The sequence below is a fragment of the Haemorhous mexicanus genome, chromosome 6, assembly GCF_027477595.1.
Source record: "Haemorhous mexicanus isolate bHaeMex1 chromosome 6, bHaeMex1.pri, whole genome shotgun sequence".
Taxonomy (NCBI): domain Eukaryota; kingdom Metazoa; phylum Chordata; class Aves; order Passeriformes; family Fringillidae; genus Haemorhous; species Haemorhous mexicanus.
In genome coordinates, this window is record NC_082346.1 from 26,437,308 (window position 1) to 26,465,238 (window position 27,931).

At 46.5% G+C, this 27,931-nt stretch overlaps 1 protein-coding gene across 5 annotated transcripts; it reads left to right on the forward strand.

The window, feature by feature from the left end:
• The first annotated feature begins 483 nt into the window (after positions 1–483).
• ARHGAP1 (Rho GTPase activating protein 1) lies at positions 484–26,478 on the forward strand. 5 transcript variants are annotated; one of them, XM_059849408.1, is made up of 16 exons: positions 503–559; positions 1,319–1,430; positions 2,989–3,159; positions 5,574–5,757; positions 6,539–6,631; positions 11,829–11,858; positions 17,070–17,157; positions 17,399–17,530; positions 18,029–18,115; positions 18,719–18,817; positions 19,517–19,624; positions 20,838–20,914; positions 21,306–21,383; positions 21,928–22,056; positions 22,207–22,310; positions 22,705–26,478. In XM_059849408.1, exons 4-16 carry the CDS (start codon positions 5,619–5,621, stop codon positions 22,882–22,884), a joined length of 1,344 nt encoding a protein of 447 aa, XP_059705391.1. In that variant the 5' UTR covers positions 503–559; positions 1,319–1,430; positions 2,989–3,159; positions 5,574–5,618; the 3' UTR covers positions 22,885–26,478. The 5 variants fall into 5 exon arrangements, with proteins under 5 accessions (XP_059705393.1, XP_059705391.1, XP_059705394.1 ...); XM_059849411.1 differs by lacking the exon at positions 2,989–3,159 and having other exon boundaries at positions 545–559; XM_059849409.1 differs by lacking the exon at positions 503–559 and having other exon boundaries at positions 1,325–1,454.
• The last annotated feature ends 1,453 nt before the right edge of the window (positions 26,479–27,931 follow it).

A 27,931-nucleotide genomic window follows, 5' to 3' on the forward strand; every position in this document is an offset into this window, starting at 1 on the left:
TGGAGATGGATACTTTGCTATGCAGTAATCCTGGGGCTCTGCCATGAGAACCATTACTTTTATGATCTCTTTCCTTTTTAAACTGGGGAAGAGGGACGAATTTCTCACCACAGACAGTACCTGCGCAACATTTCTATTGTTTCACGACCAGTATTTCTAGGACGTATCGTCATGACTGGCATAAAACAGGGCGACTCGCTTTTTTCTCGGCTGGCAGCTCCTAAGAGCGATGCACGGTCCAGACCGCCGTCCCACAGGGGCTGCAGGGCGCACCCATGCCGGGGACAGTTCAAGGCGCACACCCGACTCTCGGGAAGGCCAGGCCGCTCATCCCACCCACTCTGGGCCTCGGCACGCACCTACGAGGGGCTCTGCCTGCGGGGGGAGCCTCGGCCCCCCCGCGCCTCCGCAGCCGCCCCCTCGGCCGGCGGAACGCTGCGAGGGAGCGGCGGACGCGCCCGGACGGCGGCCGGCAGCGGGCGGGGCGGGGCGGGATCCCCCGGCGGCGAGGCCGCGCTTCCGGCGGGCGGCGGTGACAGGCGGGCAGCGGCGGTGGCAGGTACCGGCACCGGCGGGGCGGCGTGGGGTGCCCGGAGAGCGCGGGCGGGCCCTGCCTGCAGCAGCGGGGCCCGGCGGCCTGTCCCTGGTGCTGCTGGGACGGGTGCTGGGGCTGGGGCTGAGGCTGAGGCTGAGGCTGAGGCTGAACGGGCCGGGGCTGGGCCCGGAGCCCCGAGCGCTCCGCCCGGGTGTTGTCAGGCTCGCCCTGTGTGAGGGAGCGGCTCGGTTCGTCCGCGCTGCGCGCCTGGCGGGAAGAGCGCGGCCGGTGAAGCGCCGCGGGCACCTGGGCGGGGAGAGCCGGGCCAGCAGCCCGCGGTGTCCTGGTCACCGCTGGTCTGGGCAGGCGGTGCAGGTACCGCCGGAGCGGCGCCACCGGGGCTGCTGCTAGCTGCTCCCGACCTCGGCGGCTGCGGCGGGGCTGGCGCTGGGTCTGGCTGCCATTAATCCCGGTGCCAAGCAGGAGGAGCTGGTACTTGTCCTGCCTTCAGGCAATTGGCGTGTACTAGGGAACCTTTGTTTTAATAGTGTAGATAGTAAATCCGTGAGTCTCGTCAGCAATCTTGAGGTTCCCTCAGGGGTCTCCCAGGAGATGAGTCGAAGGGAACAGGAGAGAACAGATGTATGGTGGAGGGGATGATCAGGAGGAGGAGGTGGAGGGCGGCAGCCCGCGCAAGGCTGTGTGTGCCCCACTGCCTCCCTCACATGTGAGTCCTGGGGGGGTCCTGCGCGGCACTGAGAGCAGCTTCTGTACTTTGTGCAGCAGCTCCGGAGAGGACGCTTGGAGAGTTCAGCGCTTTTGCCCTCTGACCCTGCAGAGAGCCAGTAAGGGGAAGTTGGCTCCTCGCTTGAGTGGATTTCCAGCGGGCACGGAGGTAGCCTTCAGTAAATGGATTGAGGTGACTGGGGAAGGAAGGCTGCTCAATTAAAAAGCTGTTGGAATAATGAAGGACCAAAGGGCTTCCCTGAGCAATAGTGTATCTGTTGTGAGTTTATTGGTCATGGTGAGCCAGGACAAGGTCTGGCTCTTGACCTCTACATTCTTTCAGGGTAGTACCACGGTAGTGATGCTCTCGGCAGTATAATCAGTCTTGGTGTGAGGGAAGACAAGGGGTGGGCTTACTGGGTGAGTCTTGGTTCTGGACCTCATTAATGCACGTGAGAACCCTGAAGGTCTGCTGCTGAGTAACTGTTCCCTTTTCTTTCAAAGTGCTTTTTTTTAACACTAGCAAAGTGCAGGGCCTGATTGATGTGTACAGAAAAAGAGGCGTCTGTGCAAATTGGCCGAAACTGGGAGTAGGTGGGGATGGTAGCAGAGTCATAAAAGTAATCCCAGAACCAGGACTGTGTTGCATCTGACCATATTTTGTTCATCTTGGATGGGAGAAGAGGCCGCTTTACTTCTGTAATTCTTTATTGTATGTAGAGCTGCAGGGTGGTAATATATGCATGGACGTATTTTGAAGTGTAATTAACTTCTGGACTAATAGTACATCTGGAAGAAAAACAGGAAAAGGAAATTACCAAGCAGGTGTATCTTAGAAATAAGTGATAGAAAAATAGTGAAACTGAAATTGCAGAAAAAAATAGTTTTCATGAACAGCAGCTACCAAGATTTCCTGGATAGAATGTGAATGGTCTTCCATGGGTAAATTCTGGATCTTATATAAGTTCAGAATTCAGTTCAGTTCAGAATTTGTGTGAAAATTGTATTTTAATGGTCTGAGTTCTCTCCTTTAGTGGAGTGTGCTGTTCTCCATCATATGTCTCTCTTATCTAGGAAGGTTAATTTTTATTACACAACAAGTGTTCAGGTGTAGTGCAGTTGCAGAAAACTTACTTAAATACTTGGGGGAAAAGGTAAGAGTTGGCTCTTTAGAGCCTGGCAGTAAGTAAATGCTTCTACTGCCATATGTGATTCTTTAGGTTTTAAATCTTTGGTTAGAATTTTTGGTATGTAGGTATGTAATTTTAAAATCTAGGTATGTAATTTTTCTGATCTTATTATTTGCTATATGGAGTGTACTACTTGCATCTTGTCATGACATTTATGTAAAACAGGTGCAGATTTTAAACTGAGTTAATCTGTTGAAATGCTCTTTTATTGTTAAAAAACATGAAATGTTTTTAACAAACACTTTACTCATTTTAACAACTATATCACCATGATACATATGGACTTTCTGTTTAATGACAGATCCTTAGGGATCATTTTTGAGTATACACGGAAGCATCTCATGCAGCTACACTATTGGAAAGTGAAATGTGTATCCTTATATGACAATCCTCAATTTGTGTCTTACATGATAACTCTAGTTCTCTCCTTCTCAGAGCCTGCTAGTTCCCAAGCATTTAGAAGATTTCATGTCCTAAACTGCTGTATGGTTATCTGATGTGAGATCCTGTGCTTTTGCCTTTTGCATGTTGGGAAAGGGCTGGAGAAAAATCTGCAAAATCTTCTGGGGCTCTCTGGGTACTACAGTATGGTTCACAAGAAGGACCTGAAATCTAAGAGGTCTTCTGCTCTGGATCCTGCTTCCATTAACACCATGGAGCAGTAATCTACGGCCAAGGAATGGAGCTGGCTGTGAAAACTACATGAAGGTATCTGGAGAGCCTTGTCTGTTTTTCCAAGGGGTGAGGCCAGAGCACTATCCACTGGGCTCTTTTTGTGGTGTGGATCCTACTAACAACTTCCTTCTTCCACATGGTGCCACACTAAGATTAATTTTATGCCTCAGGGGAAGTCCCCCAATGCTGTCTAATAACCTGCTCCTCTGTCTCTGGACAAGTGCTGCAAGTTGACTGTGAAGCCAAGTGGTGAGTGTAGGGACAAGTGTAGGGACCCTTGGTGACTTGCTGGCCCTATGGCAGTACCATCACTACTCTGTGGGGGGATTTGGATTTGGTCCCCAAGCGTTTCAGGACTCGGCTTTGGGGAAGTGGTTGCTACCAGGCGTCCCCAAGAATCTCCCATGAAAGTCATCTCAGTGAATGGCAGCAGTCACATGTGGTCCTCTGTCCCCACTAGGGCTGGGAAGTCCCTGAGAACTGTCCTGGGGAGCCATGGATGCTTCCTCAGCATGCAGCACTGGCTTTTGGGGCCGCTGAGCTCCTGTGGGAAATGCTTTAAGCTCGCTGAGTCATAGAAGTTAGTGCCTGCCGTTACCATAGAAATTGGATCAGCTGCTAGGGGTGGGGAGTCCTGGTCCTTTGGCTCCACTGCTGCGTGGTTCCAGCATGAGCTCAAAGTGCTAGGGAGCCTGATTTCTTGCTCCTTTCCCTGTCGATATCAGAGGAGGTCAGGCAGCTCTGGCAGCCCTGACCAGAGGGCAGGGAAAATAATTTTGCTTGGATCTTTGCATGGCTGCAGTGGTGGGACCCTGTGTGTCTGATACATTGTCTTGATGGCCTGCTGTCTGTATATATCACGCTCTTTCATATTTTGGGAAACATTGCATTTGATTAGCAGTGCTTTCAGTCCTTTGGGAGCCCCAGAGAGGTGAACTGGTTGTAAACTGGTGAGTAGCAGATAAGGGAGGACAGGAAGTAAATAATAAGCTTGGAATGGTCCAAAGGGAGAAGAAAACCACTGAATATCCAATTTCTTGTGCTCTCAAAATGCATCCCCAAGCTTGGTGGCAATGATAGACCTGAGCATGGACGTGACACCTTCCAGAGCTCAGTCTCTCACAGGTTTTGCCCTCTGTGCTCAGTCTGAGTAACTGTTTCATTGTTTTCTCTGGATGAATATACACATTCAAGCTTGAGGGATGGAAGATGCAAAACATCATTGCCCCCTCTCCATTCTGCCAAAGGAAATAGCTTTACTGCAAATATACTTTTCACACTAAGGTGTTGTGCCTCCTTAGATCATCTTTGAACCCTTTGCTCTCCTTGTAAAGCAAAATAAGCATTGCTGTGAAACAGTGTTACAGAGACTCTTGCTGATGCAAGGTGTCACTTGATTTTTCTACACTTCCTCTTGGCTTGCTGCCTGCTGACCACTGAATTACTGTCCACGTGGTTCTATGTGAGCAGTCCAGATCTACGCAGTTGTCCTTTTTAATGTTTCCTTGCTTACTTCCAGGAGACTGAATTCAGAGGATAACAGCTGCTTCCCAAGGGTTGTCTCTAAGAGTTGGTACTCTTAGGAGGTCTTGTGTGCTGTGCTAGCTCAGTCCCAGCTTTAACGTATCTTTCGCTTCAGATGAGAGTGAGAAATATTTGCAAACAACAGCAAATGCACTGAGCTGTCTGTTTCTTGGACCCTCTTAATTCTTTGGTCTGCTTATTGCATGCCTGGTGAAAAATACTCATTCAGGCACTATGGCTTTAAATGAAAGAAGTGATTCCTTGCTGCTAGTTGTTATGTAGGAGAAAGGATTTACTGGGTGATGCTGAAAGGAGATGAGGATTGTATGTGCATTGTTCTCCCTGTTTTACTAGCTCCGCCTAAAAAATTCCTGTTTTAAGGAGCTGTTCACTTCTCTGTTCAGATCGCAGCACACTGAAGCACGCACTTCAGTGTTGTTGAGAGCTCTGGTTCTCCATTATGGGGAGAAGGAGGGGGGCGATTCTTGGGAAAGCTTCCAGCACTGGGCCAACTGTGGAAACAGCCGGGCTTTGTGCCAGCCGTTCAGAGGGAGGGGGAGCTCAGAGCCATACAGGGAGTGTATCAGGCAGGGGCTGGTGCAGCCTGTCGCCTTCTGCGGAGTCCTGGTGCTGCTTCTGTTTCAGGAGAGAAAAACTATTCTGCCCAGAGCTGTGGTCAAGCAGAGACTCCTTGAGAGGTTGGTACAGCTCTTGATGGCCTTTGATAGCACTTGGCATGAAAGAATCCGACGTGTTGCGCCTCTGGCGAGGAGGAGGAGTTCCTGCTTGTATTAAGGGGGAGGGGACACAATCTCTGGATAAGTAAGGATGAGGGAGTATTGGGGGAAATTGGTGAGAAGAGGAAGTATCTCTGTGGGGAGGTAGATTTGTGATCTCTGTGTCTCACCTAACAATCTCTGCAGTCCGTGTTCTAGACACAGTGAAATAAACTGCGGTATTTGGGGACCATGGCTACAGACCCACTCTCGGAGCTTCAGGATGACCTGAACTTGGATGATACCAACCAGTCCCTCAGCCAGCTCAAACTGGCCTCCATAGATGATAAGAACTGGCCATCAGATGAAGTCCCTGCTTTTCCCAAATCAGGTAAGTATCCTGCTTGTTTGGGATCTGGGTTTTGGCCAAAAAGCAGTTGTTTGTCTTGCAGCATTGTGGTCATATCTACATATACAGAGAGCCCCAGCTCCATTTAAAAGCTTTATAGACACATTAAACTTGCACCACACCCAAGTGAATCAGCCTCAGTATTGAACAGCACTAAAAAGTGCAGAGCCAGCTACTGTAAATATGCTCTTCTCAGTCCTGTGCCTGGCTGCATTTTGGTGCTGACAGAATAGATGTGCTGTAAATCTTTGAGTATGCTCCATTATGGTCTCTTGCAGGAGAGTTTGGCCTTCTGGACTGGAATGGTCTCAAACTTCCTGGGAGTTGGGGCTGGAGATCTGAGTTGTTGCTCTGAAATCCTGTGCTGTGAACTATGAACAGAGAGGTCAGGAAAATTAGCTCAAGGATATACAGTATGACCATCCATCAAGGGACTATGTTAAGATCCTCCTTTCCCTAGAAAGCCATGATGGTGTCCTTGGGTTTTGTCTTTGTGAATATTTATGACATATCTGAACATTTGTTTGAGAGTGTACATTCTGAGGGACACATATGGATCACATAGGACTAAGAGGACTCTTCTGAAGTCATTGCTGCTCTTGTCCACTCAGAATTTCAAAAGTGGGTTTTCAAGGTGTATAGTTGCATACATTAGTTCCTCCCATGTAGAAGTGCCATTTTTTCTTATACCTCTGTCTTTCTGTACTTGCCAATGTGCTCCAGATCCCTTCTTCTGATTGCTTGTTTCTTGTACTTTGTTCAGATGACTCCAAAGGCTCCCCTGAGCCTGTCACTCACCTACAGTGGGATGATCCCTACTATGATATCGCCAGGCACCACATTGTGGAAGTAGCAGGTAGGAAACTTCCTGTTTTCTCCTGTGATCTCTTTGCAGCTGGGCTGAGGAAGGACTGTTCTAAATAGGGTTCTGGGGACATCTGCTGTTTGCCAAGCCCAAGTGGCACAGAAAGAACACCAAACTTCTGGAATGTTTGTGATATGTGTAATTTTCCATTGACTTCAGCTAAACTTACGTTACTTCTTGGCTCTTGCTGACTTGATTATATTATTGTCAGGACTCAGTTGCTTTTGCTGAATTGTTTTATATATGGGTCTTTACTATGTCCCGAGCACAAAAGTGGTTTTTGCTTGATAATGCCACAGAAATTATGTAGTTAAGCAATACAGCTATAAGGTCCTCAGCTGACTGAGTAATCCACAGTAGGTGGCATCACTCATATCTGAATGGCAGTCCTGTCCAGAAGTAACATGTACAGAAATCTGAAATAGGGGGAACAGGCCTGTGTTCCACAGCAAGGAAAGACCTGTTCATTCAGGGTCACAAGCATTTGGATTTTCTTTGTGTTTTCTTGTCCATATTATTTTATTTATGCTAATCCTTGGTGATACACTGCTTGGGCCTCCATGAGAAAGTGTTTTGGAGGTATTCTTTAGGTTGCTGTGGTGAGCCTGAGTGAAGGGTAAGGCCAGTTTGTCTTGTGTTCCTTGTTTTTTAAAAAAACAAGCACTTCTACAACTTGTTATGACTTGATTCATACTTCCTGCTTGACTATAGCCACCTCCTACCCCTCCTGCTGCCACCTCCTACCCCTCCTACTCCCATCTCTCTGTAACTTGGTCCCTGCCCCACATGTGAATTGTCAAGGAAGCAGAGGCACAAGCTGGAGTCCTCCTGATTCAGGGTTGTTCTGCAGCAGAGTTTGACCACAACGAAAAGAGTCTCTGGCACTTACTTTGGTAAGAGTTGTCTTGATATCATTCTTTTCTGGGCAGTTTTCTCAAATGAGCTTTCTTTTTCCTGGTCTCTCATGTCCTATCTTTTGTGGAACAAAATTATAATGGCAGACTCAAAACCTTGTTGTTTATTGTTTTCCTGCTCAGTTTGACAGGCCAGGTGTTTGACAATCAGGCTGTTAGGCCTTATAGATTTGCCAGAAGTGTTTTCATTTACAAATGTGTTGCTAAGCTTCTTTTCCATGGGGCTGGAGTTTCAGGACTGCGGTTTATAGAGGTCTGCACCATGGTCTCTGCTGCTGAAACTGGAAAGAAACAGATGTGTGGGCTCCACCATTTCAGTGGTAATACCAGAATATTTGGAATGTGAATGGCACAGGTAACTGGTATTTGAGGACTCTGGGAAAGGGTGAGTTAAACGATAACAGTTCGCTTTAGGCTAAGCTTCAGACAAAGTGCTTAGCAGAGTTTAGATCAGAGACATTGATAAGACTGGAATGTCAGCCCAAACCAAGGATATACTTTGTCTGCTGCCTCCTGAGATAAACACCACTCTTTCTGAGGGATTTCTGTTCCAAGGTAACATGACTTTTTCTTTGACAAGCTCTCTGAATGGAGTATCACTCCAGTGGAGGTGTGTGTCAGTGACTGTTGGAATGGAGCCATTTGGCCATTTGACACGGTCTAGGCTAGCAAAGGAAGAATTAGCCAGCTTCCTGAAAAGATTCCGGGGTGGGATGATGGCTGACTGGGAGCCGTGCCTGCATTCTGAACTCTTCCCCGCTGTGGTTTAAATTTGTATTCCTAGTGAGCTCTGTGTCCCTGCAGTGTCTCTGTATAGTGCAGAAGCAGCTCAGAGAAGCTTCTGTTCTTGGCTCTTGCTGGCCAGTTTTCACCGGTAGCTGATGTGTCTGAAAGCATGTGATGGTCCCACACATGGCGTGTGGTGTGATGCCTTTCTTGGCACTGGAAGAGCTTGGAGCACAGCTCCTGATAGAGGATTTGCTGCCATGTAGGTTGAGACTTGCTGGTTTCTCATCTCCTGAAAGGAGAATTTAGGAGGTTGATCAAAGGAGTCTGACTTGTAATCTTGGTTCTGGGGAAGCTGATAATTTTTTTTTTGGTCAGTAATTGAGAATTTTAACTGTTCAGAGTATTGGACAGGGTAGTCTTCTCTGGATTGTTGTTGGAAGCAAACAGTCTGGTAAAGTCTGGAAAAATCCTATTAAAGGTAGCCTGGAGAATAAAATCTCACTGGAGGATTAATATGAAACTGTTCAGATGTCGCTCTGCTGACAAATTGTGTTTGTCAGCAGCTCCAGGTGCAATGAACACTGGCTATGCTGAGCCTGAAACAAAATTACCCTAGATCTCTTGTAAATATTAGCAAATGGCAGTAGATCAAGGATAGTTTTATCCACTCTATTGATTCATCAGCTTTCTGTCCCATGTCCTTCCCTGTTCTGCAGTTCAGAGCAGAAAGCTTGTGGCTAACTCTGTTCCTGCCTGCCCTGAAATATGTTCTGGGATGATGATGCTATTTTGAGACAAAAGCAGAAGGCTGGTTCCCATCCTCAGGCTGAACTCCATGATCCCAGTGTTATCCTGTGTGGTCAGAAAAGTAATTGCTTCTTGCTGGATGTATGCATGGCGTTAATAACTTAATAAAAGCCCAGTTTTGATGGCAAAAAGTCAGCATGCTCGTTTTCTAGCTGACCTTAATTCAGTCCAAGGCATGCTGGATTTGAAACATCTGGCTATCTGACCTAAGAGAGGAAAGTACTGAAAAACATTTTACAGAATTTGTTAAGAAAATAAAGTTTTGGGGTTTGTTTTTCACTTAAAAATAGCGCAGCAGTTTCATGGAGGCTCTCCTTTGTGCCCTATGCTTCTGTCTCTTCTGGGGACTAGGATCTTGTGGGAAGAGGCTGTCCATGGGAAAGGAGCAGGCATGTCACTGCTGTCTCATGTGGTGGTGTGTTACACAAAGATGACAGCAAAAGGCATCCGGGCCACAGTCCTGAGGGAGTTCTCAGAACCGGAGTATTGTTAGGAGTCACAATATTTTGGTTTAAGGAAACATTCTTTTGGTTCTGGGACTCAATCCTTTGTGGAAGATGTTGGTGTTCTGCTAGTCCTTTCAGACCTGCCTTAAAGTGTGTGTTTATGGAATGTTTTACTCAGGCTCTGGGGAGGTTTTGGTATGATTTTGTTCTTCTTGTCTCTGAGTGCCTCTTTTTGTGAGCGCTGTAGCAGTGAAATTCTTCTTTACCTGTGGCCTGAAGCTGAAAGAGAGGAGGCTTGATTTCATTGCACAGTCCACTTCTGCAAAATGGATTTTTTTTCTTTGCTCACGTCACATAGCATTTGGAGGAAGCACAAGCTCCTGGTTGAAGGCTGTTAAGGAACTATCCCAAGTTTCTATTATGCTGAGAGTTTCTGTGTTCTCCTGCCAGTTCTTACATGGCAAAGGCTGCTTCCATCTTCTTGGGGGTTGAGGCAGACTAGACGTGACATAGTCTTGGCCTTTTAGCACAGGCTGAATTGCAAAACTAAGGCAGGTAGTTAATAATAGTCTAAAGGAGGTTTCTGGAGATGGTAGTTCATACTGGAAACTTGTGGCTGTGTGGGAAGAGCAGAGCTCTTGTCAGCTCTGGCAAGGCGTTCCTTCCTCGTTCTGCTCCCCAGTCTGAAATACTGGTCTCTTCTTTGTGGTCAATATGCAAAACTATGGCTATGAGGTTCATCAGCATTCCCATTTTACACAATAACTGCCTTCCTTTCTTTTGGGATAAGAAAACAGGGGCCTAACATATATTGGCATATAAATCTCTCACTACCATGGAGGGTAGAAGATAGTGTATCAGTGGTCAGGAAAGTGGCTGTCACTATATACTCCAGCTATGTAATCCCTGCCTAGTGATTTCAAAATTTTGTTGGAGCTCAAAACATGTTTCTGCTAGTTTGTGTGGGAAATCTACTGCCTCACACCATTAATTGTCAATCTGTGGGGCTGCCCTCACAGAAAAGCTGTGATGCCAATACGTGTAAGACCTGTAACTGAAGTGGGAAAACAAGGTGGAGAGCTACGAGTGTACCTTCTCTTGCATTACTGGATTGAAGCTGCAATTCCAGCAGTAAATCTATTTTCATTGGTGAACCTGGTACCAAACCTACCCAGCAAACTTGACTGCAGGTGCCAAAGCTATAACAGGTGCTGATGATTTGCTGTAGGTGTTGGTGATTGACATGGGGAGGTAAAATCAATATTGGAGCACCAGTAGGTATTGTTTCTCTAGGCAGACAAAGGTAGAAGGGGCAGACGCAACTTGTGTTGAAGATGTGTTGCAGGGTGTCTTTGGTGGCTAATGGACTCAGCAAAGGCCTATTAGCAAAGGGTAACAAGTGTCCTTTTCAGGCATGGTACATTGTTACTGACTCCATTAGTACAGACTGCCTGCATTTCTGCTGCTTTTGGATGTAGTTTCCAGCTTTTAACTTTTTTTGTTTATTCGTTTGTTTAAGAATATTTTGTGTGTTAAAAAATGATGAATTGCCTCTGTAGAATTGAGTCCATCCAAAGCTCAGCTTGTGCACCATATTTTGATATGCAAGGTCAAGGGAAGGGAGAGTATCTTAGGAATTTTAAGTTTATAAAGGAATGGAGAATTTCTTCCTAGAGCTCTGCTCTGCAAAGGCTCCTATGTTGATAGGCTCATGTTGGTCTGTTGAGTATATAGCTGTGAGAGTGATGGAAAGGGGCTAGGTGTGGTAATAAATGCCTTTCTAAACTATAGGAACCTTTTTAAAATTCTAATTGGCAGTTCAGTTTTTTTACTCAGAATCTACTAATCATGAAAAAAAAAGTTATGGGTGTGGGATGTGTTATTCATATGGTATGATGCCATTCTCTGTACACTTCTGAAGTTGTTCAGAGGACTTCAGAATTAATTGCAATTAACCCTTTTAAAAGTGGCAGTACAGCAGTTACCATATTGGTGGCAGCGGAAGTGTAACAGTAAGGGCAAGAAATTTGATTATACAGTGTTAGTTGCAAATTCCAAAAGGAGATTTGGGAATCAAGGCTTGCTGTTATTGCCTCTAATTGTTAGAGAAGGCTGCTTTTTGCAGAGGAGCATGGGGGAAAGATGAAATGGAAGGAGGTTGAATCCTGCAAGACAGCAGCTAAATGCATCCCAGTGGCAATCTGGCTAGGCTCTCAGACTTTACCCTCATGATTACTTTCTGGGACAGGATGCAAAGCTTGGCTTGCTATAACTTTTTTTCTGTTCCTCCAGACCAGGGTGCACTTGATGGGGCCCAACCAGGTAGGTAGATTTTTTGTGGCACTAACATTTGGTTCTGTAGATCATGGTATTCCTTTAGCATGACCATGGCCTGTAGCTGGACTGTCTCAGGGGAGCCCAAACTTTGCTCAGCCTTAGGCTGCACTGGCAATTTTTCAGGAATCCAAAGGCTGCACAAAATTGTTGTCTGAGGGCTGCACCTCTGCCTCAGGCACAGCAGAATCATCTGAGCCAAATTTGGCATGTGGGTTTTACTTTGGGCACTTCGGGGCTCATGGGTCTCAATGTAAATCCTGCTCCTGTCCTGTCATCATGGTGGCCTGCTTGGACCAGTTCAGTTTGAACTCCAGTTCATCCTGTCATTGTATGTGGTTTGGAAGTTCATTCTAGGATTGTTTCCTGTTCTTTCACATGATCTGCTGCTGCACTCATGTGCTAAGCAGCTGGCACTTAAACTGGATTCTCTATCTGAAAGCAACTGTTATCTATTTCTTCTCCATTTGGCTGCAGAGATGTTGTGTTCTGGTAACTTGTTTGCCCAAAGCTGTGCTTGACTGCCCTGGGCTTGCTGAGCATTTGTTAATACTCTCCGGATTTCAGTCCCGAGTCTCAATAATTTGGCTGCTGGTGCTTTCGTGCTTCTCAATGTACGTGAAAACTTCTATTGGTGTGAAATTCTTACTGCTAAGACCTTCACACAATTCATGGAAATGCTGATTCTCATTTCCTCATTATGTGGAGTCTTCTCCCCCTTTTTCTATGCTCTCCAACATCCTCCCATTCTGCATTCTTTAATCTGACCCTCTAGTATATTTTTGTATCAGTTAAAGCTATATTCGCTTCATAAGGCTGATTCTGGCAGTGTTTGGATATTGGGAATATCAAGATGGCTGAAATCACGTATTAAAATACTTTTGCTTTGAACTCCTTACCTTCTTTTTCTTCAGGGCTAAATCCACTCGGGAATTCAATAGGCACCTAAAATCTACTATGCTTAAACGTTTCCCAGCTGTGCCATAAGCTTAGCACAGCTAATTGAAATGAAATTACATTTGACATGTTTTTTTCTCACAGTAGCTTTGATTAAACATGCTAAGCTTTGTGAAACTTGTGTAGTAATATTCCAATATTCTGTAGTGGTACTCTTTCCTTGACCCTCAACTCTGTTAACTTTGCTCTTTTAGCAGTAACACTAGCTTTTGGTGGCAAGTTCTATCCATCTGCATTGTCTCAGTATCAAAGTATTAGGGTATTCCCATATGAATCTTTCAACAAGATGGGCACCTAACTGAGGCAACCTGGTGAAAGCAGGAATGAGCACTCTCTAGACTGCAGCTAGCCTGCCTCAAATCATGACATAAATGCTAAAGGATATATTTCAGGATATGTAATGGATATATTTCTATTTACATAGAAATGCTAAATAACAGGATCTGCATGCCAAGGATGTATTTTCCATGTGCAGATTTGTGTATTTTCCGACTGTGTAGATTCGTTTAATGCCCAGTCTTGGGACATTATTGCCATCTTGATGCGAATTTCTGCTGTGATACATTTGTATTGCTGCAGGTTTTGATCTGAAACATTTGCCTCAGTATTTTAATTTCAGCCCTTTTAGAAGTTTGGCCTTGTGCTCGTAGCTTGGAAACACAGCAGTGATTTTCCTTGCCCCTTGTCTTAGAAGTGCCCTGGAAATGCTGCTTGTTGAACGAGAAGAAAAATGCAGTTCAGGCCTTAAAAGTGCCATAAAAATATTCAGGAGCTTATGTCAATCAGTGCTACAAGTTCATATCTCTTTAGATGAGCAGCTGTCTTGTCTGGCTTTAGATATTGGCTACTGTCTTGCTCTTTGTTGATAAAAGCAAAATAATCTGAATCACATCCTTCAGGTAGGTAGTTTAATTCCAGCGTACTTGAAAATATTTTTTAAGTTGGGGTGTTCTTTGAGTACTGATACATAATTTGTTATTGGTTTGTTGGTAACTATTGAGCATTCCTCATGTGGGAGAGGTAGGAGGCAGCCTGAGAAGCCAAGTGATTACTTCATGGTCTGTAGTTTTGTTCAGTGGAAATTTCAGCTATTTGCAATTGCAAACAAGGGGTGAAAACCTAGATACATAAGATTAATGCTGCAAACAGGAAAGCAAATAGTACAAGGGATGGAGCATCTGGGAGAGATCAAACCTGATAAGAATCTGTTCTGTAGGAGGCAGAGGGGCCACCTGAAGGTAGTTTCCTCCAACAAGAATGCATGGAATGGGCTTTAGGTTCTTTTTTATAAATTGGAGCAACTGATTGTTCAGCTGTGATGCTGAAGTTTTGATTTTATCATGTCTGGAGCAAGGAGACTGATCAGATATATGTCAGGTAGAAACAAGACTGGCAGTTGATTGTTTTGAAAATTTCTGCATTGACAGGCTAAGCTCAGTGTGATGAAACTGGAGCGAAACGCAGAACTCAGAAAAGGGCATGCTCGTTCCTTTGTAGGTCTCATGCATAAATTCATTCTGATTTGGAAGGCAAAACAGGCCACTCCTTTTTCAGTCATCTAGGGCACTGTAGATTATCTTTTGATGTACTTGGCCCTGGAAATTGTCTAGGGGATACATGCCATCTCCCATTTGGAAGAGTCATGGATTGTCTGTTTATTCTTTACCAGCGATCCCAGACTATGTAAGGAACAAGACTGTAGACTTTGCATAGGCCTTGCTGTAGGCTTTTATGTCATTTCAGAGAAAGCTATTTAAGGTATGTTGTTCTGGAATTGTGACTTGTCAGATCTGATAATCAGTGCCCAGAAGCCTGAGCTGAGTGTATGGCCATCCACAACATGGCACAAACATGGTACTGTACTGCACACCACAGAGGCCTGCCTTGATTAAACTTGAAGTCTGCATCTGGCCCTCAGCCCATCCACTCTAGTGTGAAATGCAGCCTCAGTTAACTGAAGATATCATCTGTTCTGAATTTAGCATACAGCTACATATGATCTGCAAAGATCTGTTGTCTTTCTGACCATTCTCTTTCATGACTATAAAACTCATCAGATTCTCAAATGTTGCATCTTCTTGGTGCTTTATACAGGCAGCACCCTTTGTCCTTCAGATAGAGATATATGAGTTATTCAAGACCAATGGGAAGGGTCACAGTATGCCATGTTCCTTGCCCAGGACTTTGTAACCTGCACTTAGTCGTTTAGACAACTCAATTACATTAGACCTGGCCCTAAAGCTCACAGTGAGCTACCAAGAAACTCTGGGGTAGGCAGAGAGTGGGCTACCGTGGGAAACGCAGTGTGATGTTGGTCTTGTGGCCTGGCTGTGACTGTACCCGGTTGTTCCAGATGAGCCTTGCATCACTCTCCTAGTCCTGCATTCCAGGTCATGCGTCCTCCCCAGCTCCCCGTATCTCCGCATGTGTATGTCAGTGCGATGGCCTGTGCCGCCCTTTTCCTGGTCTGTACCTAGTGCTGCTGCAGTGTCCTTAGCTTTGGTAGAATTTCTGCCTTGTGTGCATCAGTAAATTCTGTGTTGTCTGGTGACTTGAAAATGAGACTTGCAAGGTGAAAATAGAAATTAACAAAGTAGCAAGAGAATCTGTTCTGGCAAGATGGGGGCAGAAGGGGACCGGTGGCATCTTAATGTCATGGCTGGTGTGTATGAATTCTCTGGCTGCCATTTGCAGCACCAAGTTGTCCTCTGGTACTAACAGGCAGCGTTCCCAGAAATACCAGGTTTGCTGTTCTGAGACCTCAGTTTCTGCATGGCAAGTGTGGCCAAGTGATAGCTGAGGGCCAGAGCCTGTGCAAAGGTGAGAAAATGGCTGCATGAATATTGTAAATCCATGCTGGGAAAAGGTTATATTTCAAGAGGAATGAAGTATTGCTGGTCAGTCCTGCATAAGTAGTGATCCTTGCTGCTTTTCTATGCTGTGGTCTGTGTGAGATGGTTTACCATATGGGCGTAAGGAGAGTATTGTTGAGTGTAGCCTCAACAGCCCCATTCACTGTTGCACTCTCTGCTTGACAAGAAAACAGAGGTTTCAGAGCAGGGTGAGTAGCTAAAAAGGTGGGAAGACTTTTACCCTTAATACTAAAGGAACCATTTCATTTCCACTGCTGCTAAAAAGAAGTCATGTTTGTGGAAATTGATTGGGTGTTGTATCTGGGAGAGAATCAGACTTTCCTTCAAACTCTGTATGTCCGCAGGATTTGTGACCTGGTTCTCACTTATGCAAATCTCTCTATTCCCCAGCATGTCTGCTAAGCTTGGCCATGCGTGTCTGCTTGGGCTTTGTTCATGGGGCTGAGATCTGCTGGCAGAAGTCCACAAATGGTTGAAGATTTGCTTTGGGGAAAACTTGGCTTGTTGTCTCTGAAACCTCTAGTGGTGCCTGGGAGTGTCCTCCATGACATGACGGTGCTTTATGGGTTATTTGGCTCCAGTGTGATGGGGACTGTTTTCTGCATGGCTTTTACAAAGAATGCTTTGTCGTGCTGCACTTTGCAGCTCCTTCTGTCTCAGGCTGGAAAAATCTTTCTGTGGATGGAAAATCTAGGAAGCGGTGAAGAGCTTATTCTACCATCTTTCTGGAGAATCCGGCAGCCCTGCTTGGCCCGTCTGTAGAAGAGACTTTTCTTTGGAAATATGAGAAATCATCTGGAACTCATCCAGAAGAGTTCTTATCTGGAACTGCTCTTTTTCTATGAATTTCTTGGTTTCCAGGATATGAAATGGCTTGTGTTCTGTGTGCAGAACTGAGCTCCAGGTGAAGCAAAAAACAGATGCACCAGACTATTAGAAGTTAGTCTGGGACCGTGTGCAGGGTGGAAGGAGTTATCGCGCCAGTGAGGGGCAGTTTTCCCTTTGTCTCCCTGGACGTGTGTGCATCGGGAGCAATGCCCAGGCACAGCTTTGCAAGATTAATGCTCTGAGCACTTTGCTCTGTACTTGCCTCCATCCCTATGTGCCCGGAGGCATTCTGGTTTCCAGTCCTTCATCTTCTTTCAGGGCTGGAGCAGGGAATCTGTTCTTGATTCTCATTGTTGACTTGCCAGGCCCTTGGTGTTCAGATTTCTGCTTCCACATTAGGCCCATAGCTGCTGAAAATCAGATTTAGCTTTGCTGGCAGCTGTGCCTTGTTACTGTGGTTTCTCATTCTTTCTTTACCCCTTGCTGCCAATACCACGATGAAGTCCTTAACTCCCTATAATCTCTGACATTTTATCTGCAGGTGATGACAAATATGGAAGAAAAGTCATTTTGTTCAGTGCCTGCCGGATGCCTCCAAGTCATCAACTAGATCACGTGAAACTGCTGGGGTAAGTACAGTCTTAGTAGGCTGCTGTTAATTTCTTAAATCTGACCTAATTCTCAGCTGCTGGATTCCTGGGGACAAATCCATCTGCAGTAGCTTCTTTAGCTGGACATGTCCTCCCAAGTGCTTACCTCCACTGCTGGAGATGCAAATCCTCTGTTACGGCACACAAAAAGAGTCCCAAAGGGAGGAATAGCTTCTCTGTAGCAGAGCACAAAGTGAGTTCATCAGTTCTTTCTTCTCAGGTACCTGAAATTCACACTGGACCAGTATGTGGAGAGTGACTACACCCTGGTGTACCTGCACCATGGCCTGACCAGTGAGAACAAGCCATCCCTGAGCTGGTTGCGGGATGCCTACAGGGAATTTGATCGCAAGTGAGTAAAGGTGCAGCAAGCAAGGATGTTATGTGCTATTCTGTAGCCTAACATAAAGGATCTTCCCCAGCCTTCCTGTGTAGCTTGGTGATCATAATTTACTGTCACTCATTCTCCTGCTTAAGGAGGTGGATTTTTGTTTAATACAAACTGAATCATAGGTTAAACAGCTCCTTCTGTAGTTACACCCTTTAAGCCAATAGGCAAGCAGCAAACCCAGGACCTGGTGCAAGTGTGTCAGCCCCACAGTATAATTGTAGGTTCTTGGGGAGGCTGCTCACTGGTTTTAGATGAATCTTGGAATACAGGGTAGCATGCCCTTAGGCTGGTGAGTGGCCTGAAACAGCTACAGAGCATGGGAGAGCAGAGGCCATGGGTGCTGGGGTGTGGTGAGGCTCAGTGCAATAGGCATGAAGCAACCAGGGTGCCTTAATCTTGTGGAAAGGTTGGTTCCTCTGCTTAAAGTGCAGCTTGTCATTACTAGGCTTCTCTCAACAGATACAAGAAGAACATCAAAGCCTTGTACATTGTGCATCCAACCATGTTCATCAAGACCCTGCTGATACTCTTCAAGCCTCTGATCAGGTAGGAAGGAAGCACTTTTGGAGGCTCACCTGCATGTTTACACTTCAGGATAACAGTGGGGCCTTCTCAGAGGGGCACAAGCTGAGCCCAGGGTGGCAGGCCTATCCTGGAGTCTCTCACCTTTTTCTATCTCCTCCCACTTCTGAGCTCAGAAATACTCACACAGCAGAAATACCTTTTTAGGAACCTACAGAGTTTTCAGCTCTGTGCTACTCCTTTTTTCTCCAGTCAAGTGGAAGTAAAAAGTTGCAGGCTCTGTAACTCAAATATTTAATTTATTGTGATACTGAAATAATAACTCTATGAAATAATTGGAAGTAAAATCTTCTCAAGCCTAGTGCTGAACACAGGAGGGAGAAATCTACCATTTGAGGGAGCCTGCGGCTGCCAGGGCTTCTAATGTATATTGGAAAGTCTTTGCATCTCCTGGTAAAGTAGATGGAGTTGGAGAGCAATGTGGGTGACATCTTTGCTGCTCAGCCATACCTATCCTTTGCCCCACTGATGTTTTTTGTGGCCCTCTGCTCTCCTTTTCTGTAAGAAGTCAGTTCTGTTACTGGATTTCCCAATTTCTCACATATCTACCTTTCTCTTGTTTTTCAGCTTTAAATTTGGACGAAAGATATTTTATGTGAATTACCTTAGTGAGCTGGAGGAGTATGTGAAGCTGGAACAGTTGGGGATCCCAAGCCAAGTGCTAAAGTGAGAATACTGTCTGTCTCCCCCTTGCTTAGGAGTCTGTGAGAGGGGACCTTTTGTAAAGAGTGGCAAGGGAAGGAAGAGATTGTTCCACTCAGGTTTTGCAGGGTGTGCTGACAAGTTGCCTTCAAGACTGGTTTCTCTCTGTAGTCCTTCCTGTGTGTCCTTGACCCCAGTCCCCAGTTCTGTCTTTGAGTTAAAAATCCTCCTGCAATGGAGTACCAATCCTACATCTCCCACTCACCCCCTGGGGACTTTCTACAAGATCCTGACCTTAACACTGACCTGGAGCTCATGGTGTGCATCTGCTGTCGTCTGGGCACCTGCTTAGCTCATTCTGCACTGCTCAGCTTGTCTTTGGGGCTTCCCAAAGTTGCAATAATCTCAGTCCTACCAGATTGCTTCCCTCTCCCACACCCACATATGCATCTGTCTCATCACAAGCGGTGCTGTCCTGGCCTCCTGCCCACGCTGTTACTCAGCTACTCCACCTCTTGATTACAGATAGATACTCCTTTTCTCCCTGCTTTTTTTTTATGGCAACCAGATGTTTTTTCTTGTGCTCCAGAGCTGCCTGTGGTGGCTTTGCACCGGTGTAATTGACCATACCAGTCTGGTGCTGCTGCCAGTGGGTGTGCAGTGCTGGGTTCATGCACTTTCTGGGAGGTGGACTTACTTTTACTAGTCTGTGTTTTGCTGCAGGTATGATGAATACCTGAGATCCCTGCAGAAACCTTTGCAAGTGCCCCAGAAGCCAACACCCCCACGCCCACCGCTGCCAAACCAGCAGTTTGGAGTCTCCCTACAGCAGTGAGTATTTCTGGATGGTATTGCTTTTGCCCTGACTTCCTTGGTATGAGGTCACTGTATTTATTACTGAACAACAGCAGAAAATGGCTGCAAAATTTCTTACAGTTCAGACTTCCTATGAAACTTTAATAATTTTCCTGAGGAACTCTGCGCTCGTGTCCAGATCCTGACTAACTCAGTTCAGATCCACCCTCTTGATCCCTGGGTTAGATTATTTTTGCAACTTAGGGTCACTAAGGGAGGAGCAAAATAAGAGCCATGGGTACAGCTTTATGGTACTAGAAACTTCCTTTTAAGCAAAAGAAGTCTGTAGGAGGCTGACAGGGTTCTCTTTAGGACTGTGCTGCTTTGAGCAGCACTGCAGATTTGTTTCTTAGTTGTTTTTGAAATCCTAAGTTCTATTTTAAAAGCGCCTCTATTCAGCCTTGTAGTGAATCCCACTCCCCATTCCTGCACAGTGACAAAGGCAAACACAGACACTGGCAAGGGCTGGGATACTGAGTAAGTGTTGAAGGTATTTTTAACTCTGAGTGTGGTTTTGCCTCCCTGGGGAATGAGGAGGAGCCAGTACTGTGTAGCTAGACACATCCTCTGAGGCAGTCTGGGAACACATTCCCCAGCTTCAGTGCAACATTTCCAGATGGTGTTTGCCATGGTGCCGTGGTGCCTGAGCTTGTTAGCAGCCTGGGAGGGGTGAAAAGCTCCCAGCTATCTAGTGGTCTGGACAATCGAATGTGAGGGTGGCAGGGAGCACCTTGGCATCATGAGGTTTTCCCTGATGGCCATTTTGTTGATAAATCTTCTGTCACAGGAATGTGATGGCCAAATTTTTTTTTTTCTCATATGTCAGCTTCTTTCTGCCCTTGCTTATATGAGGAAGGAAAAAGGAAGTGTAACCCTTTTCACCTGTTTCATAACTAGCATCCTTGCCTTCTGGAAAACCCTTTGCCCTGGCATATACAGGTTGAGATTTTTACAGAGTATGGAAAAACATTCCTGTGGTCTAGTAATCAGCTCATAGCTTCTCCAGTGAATGATGTAACATGATGGGTGAAGAGGATAGAAGGCTAGAATAATGGCTGAACCAGGGATAGGGATAGCAAGATCATATGTAGTACAGCTTGTGTGGGTAAATTCAAGAGTTGGAGGCTGCATGTAAGGCAGGACCAGTCCTGTGTACCAGTTGTGTGTAACCTGTTGTTTCTTGGTGCAGTCTCAGGGAGAAGAGCCCTGATCAGTCTCCTGTTCCTCTGGTGGTCAGAGATACCATTGCTCACTTGCGGGAGCATGGTAAGTGTTTGGGGAAGCTGCAATCCCATATCAGTGACCTCTGTTCTGTCCAAGCTCCCATCAAGACTGTGGTAAGATAAAGAAGAACTGCAGTCTAGAATAGGGTGTAAAGCCAGAACTAGGTGAGTTAGCCTTCAAGTGAGACTGTGGAGGGTTTAGGAGACCTCCTTCTTTCAGGAGTCCATGTTCCTACTTGTGTAAAAGTAGCCAAATGCCCCTTGTATCCTTTGTCAGATAGCAGAAGCAGAAAGAATTGTTGTACTCTAAAAAAGGGGCTTGTTGATAACAGTCTGAATGCCCCACAGCATGGATTTATAATTGCGAAGGCCAGCATTTTTAGAGAGTCTCACATGGCTGATTTTTTTCTTCTCCATCTGCTGCCACTTCACAGCTCTTAATACAGAGGGGATTTTCCGGAGATCAGCAAATACACAGGTTGTCAGAGAGGTCCAGCAAAAATACAATATGGGTAAGTGCCCAAACACATCAGAGCCCCTCTCATTCCCTAATTACTACTGTGCAACTGCAACTGTGTAGGAACTAGTCCATCATGGATCCTCTCCTTCTTTGATAGATCTGTAGGTGAGGCTTCGCCTTGGGGTATGACCTGAATTGCAAGGGAGAAGTATCTGGTACTTCTGTGTGGAAAGCATATTCCTTCCCACTCATATTCCCTTTACTATCCTTTTTTTTTTCCTGAAAGTTTCCCTGTGTCTTGGGGTGAGATACACCATCTTACTCTGGTTACACTGGAGGGACTTAAGATGACCAGGATGAAATTTAGTCGTGTTTGATTTGATGACTTCTAAAGATGTAGTGCTGGATTCAGGACTGCTTTGTATATGATTTTGGGACATATTTTCCCACTTTGCTAGAAGATGTGGTACGTCAGGATTCTGTGGTTTTAAAAATACCTCTTCCTTAGTTTCGGGCTCTGACCATCATGTCCCGTCCTTTGTCTGGAGGAGGTGCTGCTTTTGCCAGTGAGCACTGAGTCTGCTCTACTTTCTCAGGTGTGCCTGTAGATTTCCAGGAGTATGAAGATGTCCACCTCCCCGCTGTGATTCTCAAGACCTTCTTGAGGGAGCTACCTGAGCCCCTCCTTACTTTTGGCCTCTACAGCCATGTTGTCAGCTTCCAGAGTGAGTTGTAACAAGTGCTACTCCCTGAATGTTGCACTGGCTAAGGGCAAAGATGTCTTAGGGGAGACATGCATGGGATACCTTGTTACTGCCAGCAGGGCCTTCATCAGGACGGGTGCTGAGGATTGTCCTGTCTTTCTTGATTTTTAGGCGTGGAGGAGGTGAAACGTGTGGATGTTGTTCGCAAAACGCTCCAGGATTTGCCAGAAGAAAACTACCAAGTGCTCCGTTTACTGACAGCCTTTCTGGTGCAGGTGAGCATCAGCCTAAGCATTTGCTTGTCATAACACTGAGAGGCGCAGCCTAAAAGGTGCAGGCATCCAGCCTCCCTCTGGATACGAGGGAGGCTGGAAGCTCCCCAGGGTGGAGGTAGAACTACGAAGTAACTTAGTAGAAGAGGGGTCTCAGATCTGCTTTACAGTACTTCCTGCTGCCAAGAAAGCCACTGCAAGTCCATTCAAGCAAGAGGGAAGATCATGAGTGGTGATCTGGACTTGTAGAGATATTATCTGCCAGTGCTCTTGATGCTGTTATGATATGGCCTGGTCAGCTTTTCTCCTTGTTTTCTCTGTCTCTGGCTTTGGGGAGGGTAAGCAGCTGCTGTGCTATTCTGTAGGATTCACAGTCATCTCTTTCCTTCCCACATAGGTCTCTGCTCACAGCGACAGAAACAAGATGACAAACACCAACCTGGCAGTTGTGTTTGGCCCAAATCTGCTCTGGGCCAAAGATGTGGCCATCACTCTAAAAGCCATCAATCCCATCAATACCTTTACCAAATTCCTGTTGGACCACCAGAAGGAGCTGTTTGAGGCTGCGGAGGCCTGAATCTGGGCCAGCCCACACCTGCACACTGTGCCCACCTTCCCCCTTCTTTGTCTTGGAGCTGTGACCAAGCTGTCTCCAGTACAAAGGGACCATTGATTTTCTGGGTGATGAGCAGAGTGAGGGCTGTGGAGATGATGGTGAAATTGTGCAAGTAAGTGAGCAGGAGACCTGCAGCTCTGGATGGGCAGGGGAGCTGGTCTCCTAGCTGCTGAGACTGGAGTCCTAACCCACCTGCACAGCTCCTCCAGGGCTCATCACCAGTCTTCTGCCCTATCAGATGACCTGCCTTCCTTTCCTTTCCTTCCCTTCCCTTATGTGCAGTTATTCTGCCCTCCTGGTCCCTTCCTTAGCACAGATCTTTTTGTTCAAGCTCCCAATAGCCCCAGCTCACCCCTCCTTGCCTCAGCTGGGCTGTTTGGGCTAGGGCAGGGTTGCTGGGTTTTGTGATGGAGACATTCTTACTGTGAGTGCCATTTCTCAGCATTGAGCATGCATCCTGCCTTTCCCCAGGGGCACCTAAAGCAGGGAAGGGAGCAGCGGCCCTTGTGCTTCAGATAGCAGCATGTCCTGCACTTACAAACACCACTCTTAGACCCCATGCTTTTGGCAGGCAGGTGAAGGACAGGCTCATGGCAATGGGCTGTGTTACCTGTCAGACTCCAAAACAATGAAGGTGAGTTTAGCCCAAGCCCAGTCCCTCTGATGTCACCCACTCCAGGTACTGTTCAGTGTTTTTTGGACTCTGGTGGGTGACTTGCCTCCCGTAGTTATCCAGCTCAGGTGTGTTCGTCCCTCCAGCAGCACTCCCAGCCTGGCTGGGAAGGTTCATGCCAGGCTTGGCTGTGCATGCAGGCCAGCTGTGACCCTTTGACCTCTGGTGAGTCTGAATGGCAGGAGCAAGTGCCCTGGTGGCACTGAGCTGCTGAACACCATGAGGATCACCATCTGTCCTGGCAGCAGCACAAGGCCTTCTCTTCTGACACATGTATCTGTGCTGACTGGCATAGACTGCCTTCACTAGTTAGTTGTCCGTTTGAGCATAATTTTCCCCAGCATAGTGTAACAGAGAGCATGGCCTTGAGGGGAATGTCTGGGGACTGGGGCTAACCCTCACCATGGAGTGCACCAGGCCTGGATTACAAATTTCTGCCCAGATGCTGAGCACTCGTGCCAAAGCTGTGAGGGAACAGCTATTCCATGCCAAGGGCCTTTGCTGTGTCTCCTCCTGGGTTCGTACTTTCCACCCTGCCATCTGGTCAGATGCATCCTCTATGCCCTGGGCACAGCTGGAGAGATCCTGTTCTCTGCAAGGCAGGCTCAGAGTGAGGTGGTCCTAGCACCTCCCTGGAGCAGCTGCGATACTGTTACAGCATCTCTGTTTGGTTTGGGTTGCCTCATTCCCGTTACCTGAGCTAAAAGAGATCCTTCTCCTCAGCCTGGGCTTGTCAGGGTTAAAGGAGGGAGCTTCTAGCCTTACTTCACTGATGTGATTTATCTTTGTATCTTGTGCCCTGTGTGCCTGGGCCAGACCTCCCTGCTGCATCTGGCCTCAGGGACAAATCTTTTGGACCAAGCAGAACTGCTTTTTTAAAGCTACTGGATGCTAAAGAGAATTTGCTTTTTCATAATATTTTAACCTGCCTTTAAACACTGACCAGGGGTCGGTGCCCCTGGTGTAGTCAAAGTAAGTGGCATCTGCTGCAGGAATTAAGGAGATTGCTCTTTTTGCTAAACTCTGGAATGGTGATGGGTGCAAATGTAGGCAGCTCTGCAAGGCAGCGCAGGTCCAGCCAGCTGCCTTGGAGGAGGCACACCAACATGTGAGTGGGAACAGGGAACAAGTAAGTGAACATTACTAAAACTGGAGCAAGAGAGGTTCTAAGATAGGACTGGATCTGGTCCTTTCTAGATACTGGGAGACTTTGCCCTATGGAGGTTACCAGCCTGCTGACTTCTTCAAGTCTCCCTCTTTCAAGAGTAGGAGCCTTCCCTGTTTGGCCAGGCTATGAATTGTTTCATCCTGAACAAGTCACAGCAGTAACTAAGTAAATGTGTTGGAGGGAGAGATAATCTGCTTCTAATTCATTTGTGATCTCTTCTAGAGTGAGTTAGCAGTGCTGTGGAGGAGTAATCTGGGGTGGACTAGTGTGCAGAGTAAACACTTCCCCCAGTGTTTAAGGGGCAAGGCCGTGGAGGCTGAGGGAGCCCAGTGCAGCTCCTCTTTCCCTGAAGGTGTCCTGCTCTGTGGAGGCTTTGGTGGGGAGAGAAGGAGACTTGGTGCTCTGACTATATCTGCAGCTGACACTGGCTTCACCTTCATCTCCACAGAGAAAAGGCAAGCCCAGTTAACTTCTGGGACAAATGCCCAAGCTCGGCAGCCTGGAATCCAAGTGCCTGCGTGCATGAGGCCTGGCCCTATGCACTCTCTGGGAAAGGTGGCATGTTCTGGCCTTGCAGAGCAGCAAGGACTGTTCCCTGCCCAGTAGCCAGAGGAACAGTGCTGGAGTAGCTCCTGTCCAGGGGGAAAGTGGGGAATACTGCAAGTGTCTGAGTTCTGGCTGGACTTTGGTGGTTTATTTTAGGGCTTTTTTTGGGATTTAGGTTGTTTGGGTTTTTTTTAGTGAATTCTCGAAATGATGTTTCCTTTTTTAGCAAAAGAGAGGCTGGTTCATCCCCTGCTGGCAGGGATAAAAGCCTGTTCAAGTTCAGTGCTTACAGAGAGTGTTCAGGGAACTACTACTGCTCATGGTGGAAAATTGCTTGCAAATCTTGGAAGGGACCCACTGTAAATATCCCCTTTCCTCTGCTGCTCCTTGTGCTGGAGCTGCTGAGGGCCCTGGAGCAGGCACAGTAACCAGGGTTGCTTTTGCAGTCTTTTCTTCTGAATGCCTTGCATTGAAATTTTCCTCCTGTGATCTGAGCAAAGAACTGGCCCGGGCCTGTCTGCAGCCTGTGTCAGGTGGATGGTCACCAGAGTCTGCACCTGCCAAGGCCAGGGGATTAAATTCCCTGCTCACATGGGCAGGGTGCTGGCTGGGCTGGGTTTCTCTGCCTTGTATAGGTCAGGGTGGTATACAATTAAGGTGCTGGACTGTGTTGGTTTTCTCCTTGCTATAGAGCTGCCCAAGGGTCTCTTTCCTGGCTTACCTTTCAGGTTAGCTATTAGCCATTTCTTCCTGTGGGGGTACTTGTTCTGCATCAACCTCCTGCTTTTTAGCACCTAGAATGTTCCCCTCTGCTAAGCCTCCTGCTGTCTTAATGGCCTCTGATCACTCCCTGGCCCAAGCTGTGAACTGACACGAGAGCTTCTGGGTGGTGCAGGGGGTCTGGGGCCATCCAGATGCCTTGTGTGCTAACATGAGAGAGCTGAGGGCCAGTTTGGTCCCAGTTTCCTTTTTTATTCACAGGGGCTCCTGTGCAAAAATTTCGGCTTTGCTTTTGTTGCTGGTGTTCCCTGCCTTTGTTGATGTTCATCAGGTGCAGGCCTGGGTTTTCACAGTTCACACTGTTTGTTTTCTTTTAATCTGCACCAATCTTGTATTTCACAGTTTGCACTTTTTGTATTTCAATAAAAATCAAAATGTAATCTCAGAACCAGACACGTTCATCAAGTGGCAGCAGCAGTTACACATCTACAAGAAACAAGTAAAGCTGTCTATGCTGCAAACCACAACCATGCTGCAAGGAAGGAAACAAAGTATTAAATGCCCCCCATGTGAGTAACTCTGAAGAAATACTAGGTTGCAGGAGCCTTGGGCTGGAAACAGATTTAAAACAAAAATGAAGTGGTATAGATTTGGCTCTTCTGAAGAGACCGTCTTCCTGTCATCTTCCTGTAATGAGCAGTCTGCCTAGGATTTCCAAGGGTGCCAAGCAGGAGCCACTTTAGGATTAGCTGGCTAAGTTTATCCTGGGGCCAGGTGATAGACTCAGCAGAAGCCTGCACCTTCTCATTTCGATGTACGTGGATTGCTAACTTGATGAACAGTAGTCTGGTTAGGACCACCGCACTCCCCTCGATCCATATTCAGTTCACTGCTTTTTCCTAAAGACTGCAATTTGCCTGTACGTCAGTAAGCTTTTTGGCTAGGATGCAAGAATTAGGAGTAGAATGGAGAGGGCTGGAGCTAAAACCATCAACATTGGGCAGTAGCCTGACTGCTGGGATGTCAGCGATGTGTTGATGCTGATGTTGACACTTGCATGTCTAAAATGTGTGCTGCTTGTCTGTTTTTACTGTACCAGTTAAAGGCTTCCCAGTGTTTCCAGTTCCCCTTCTGCATGTTGACATGGCCCCTGTAATGGGGTCAGTGTGGTTAACATGCCAACTATACAGAGAGATCTCAAACCTCCTCAGTGTAGCAGCTGCTCCTGGCTCTGGGCTTTGTCACAGTGACCTGCCTGGCATTGTGCTCTAGCAACATCAGCTCAGAGGAGCTGGAGAGCAGGTGCATCTGTCCCTGACAGGGAGCTGGCGCTGGCAGGACGTATGTTATGTGCAGCCATGGGCAGTACTGAACACAGTGTGAACACCATTGCAACTGGACACTTTCTCATGAGTAGCTGCCCCCTGACTTGATGGACACTGTTCTGGGAACGTTTTTTATAAATACATAAAGTAGGCTCACAAGGCAATGATATTTAATTGTTCATGACCTTGGTGGTTAATCATACTTATGTGGTTGTTTACTGTCTCACTTATTTCCTGACGGTTTTTCCAATCCCTTGTCTTCCTGGTGACATGGTGTAAATAGTGGAAAATGAAAGCCCTGGAGCAGGCCCCAGATCCTACAGGATGGTTTTTGTGAGTTTTGACACTGCACCACGTCTTTTTTAAGTTCATGAAATGACAGTATAAATACACATGTATAGATGCATATGATGTAGACAGATTGGTCCTTGTAAGATTCCAGCGGTATGCTCAGTTTACTCTTACCTTCTGAAGATATGATTAAGAAAAGATTGCTTTTATTAGTTACCCTTGTATCCCAAGCTGGAATATTCCCTTCATAGAAGCTTCTAATACACAGAGTAATTTTTCTTTTTT

Bases quoted from the DNA above. Each gene is read 5' to 3' on its own strand.
- ARHGAP1 (XM_059849410.1), top strand. From the start codon at position 5,619: ATGGCTACAGACCCACTCTCGGAGCTTCAGGATGACCTGAACTTGGAT. The intron at 17,531-18,028 runs GTGAGTAAAGGT...TTCTCTCAACAG, and splicing joins TACAGGGAATTTGATCGCAA to ATACAAGAAGAACATCAAAG. The intron at 18,116-18,718 runs GTAGGAAGGAAG...CTTGTTTTTCAG, and splicing joins CTCTTCAAGCCTCTGATCAG to CTTTAAATTTGGACGAAAGA.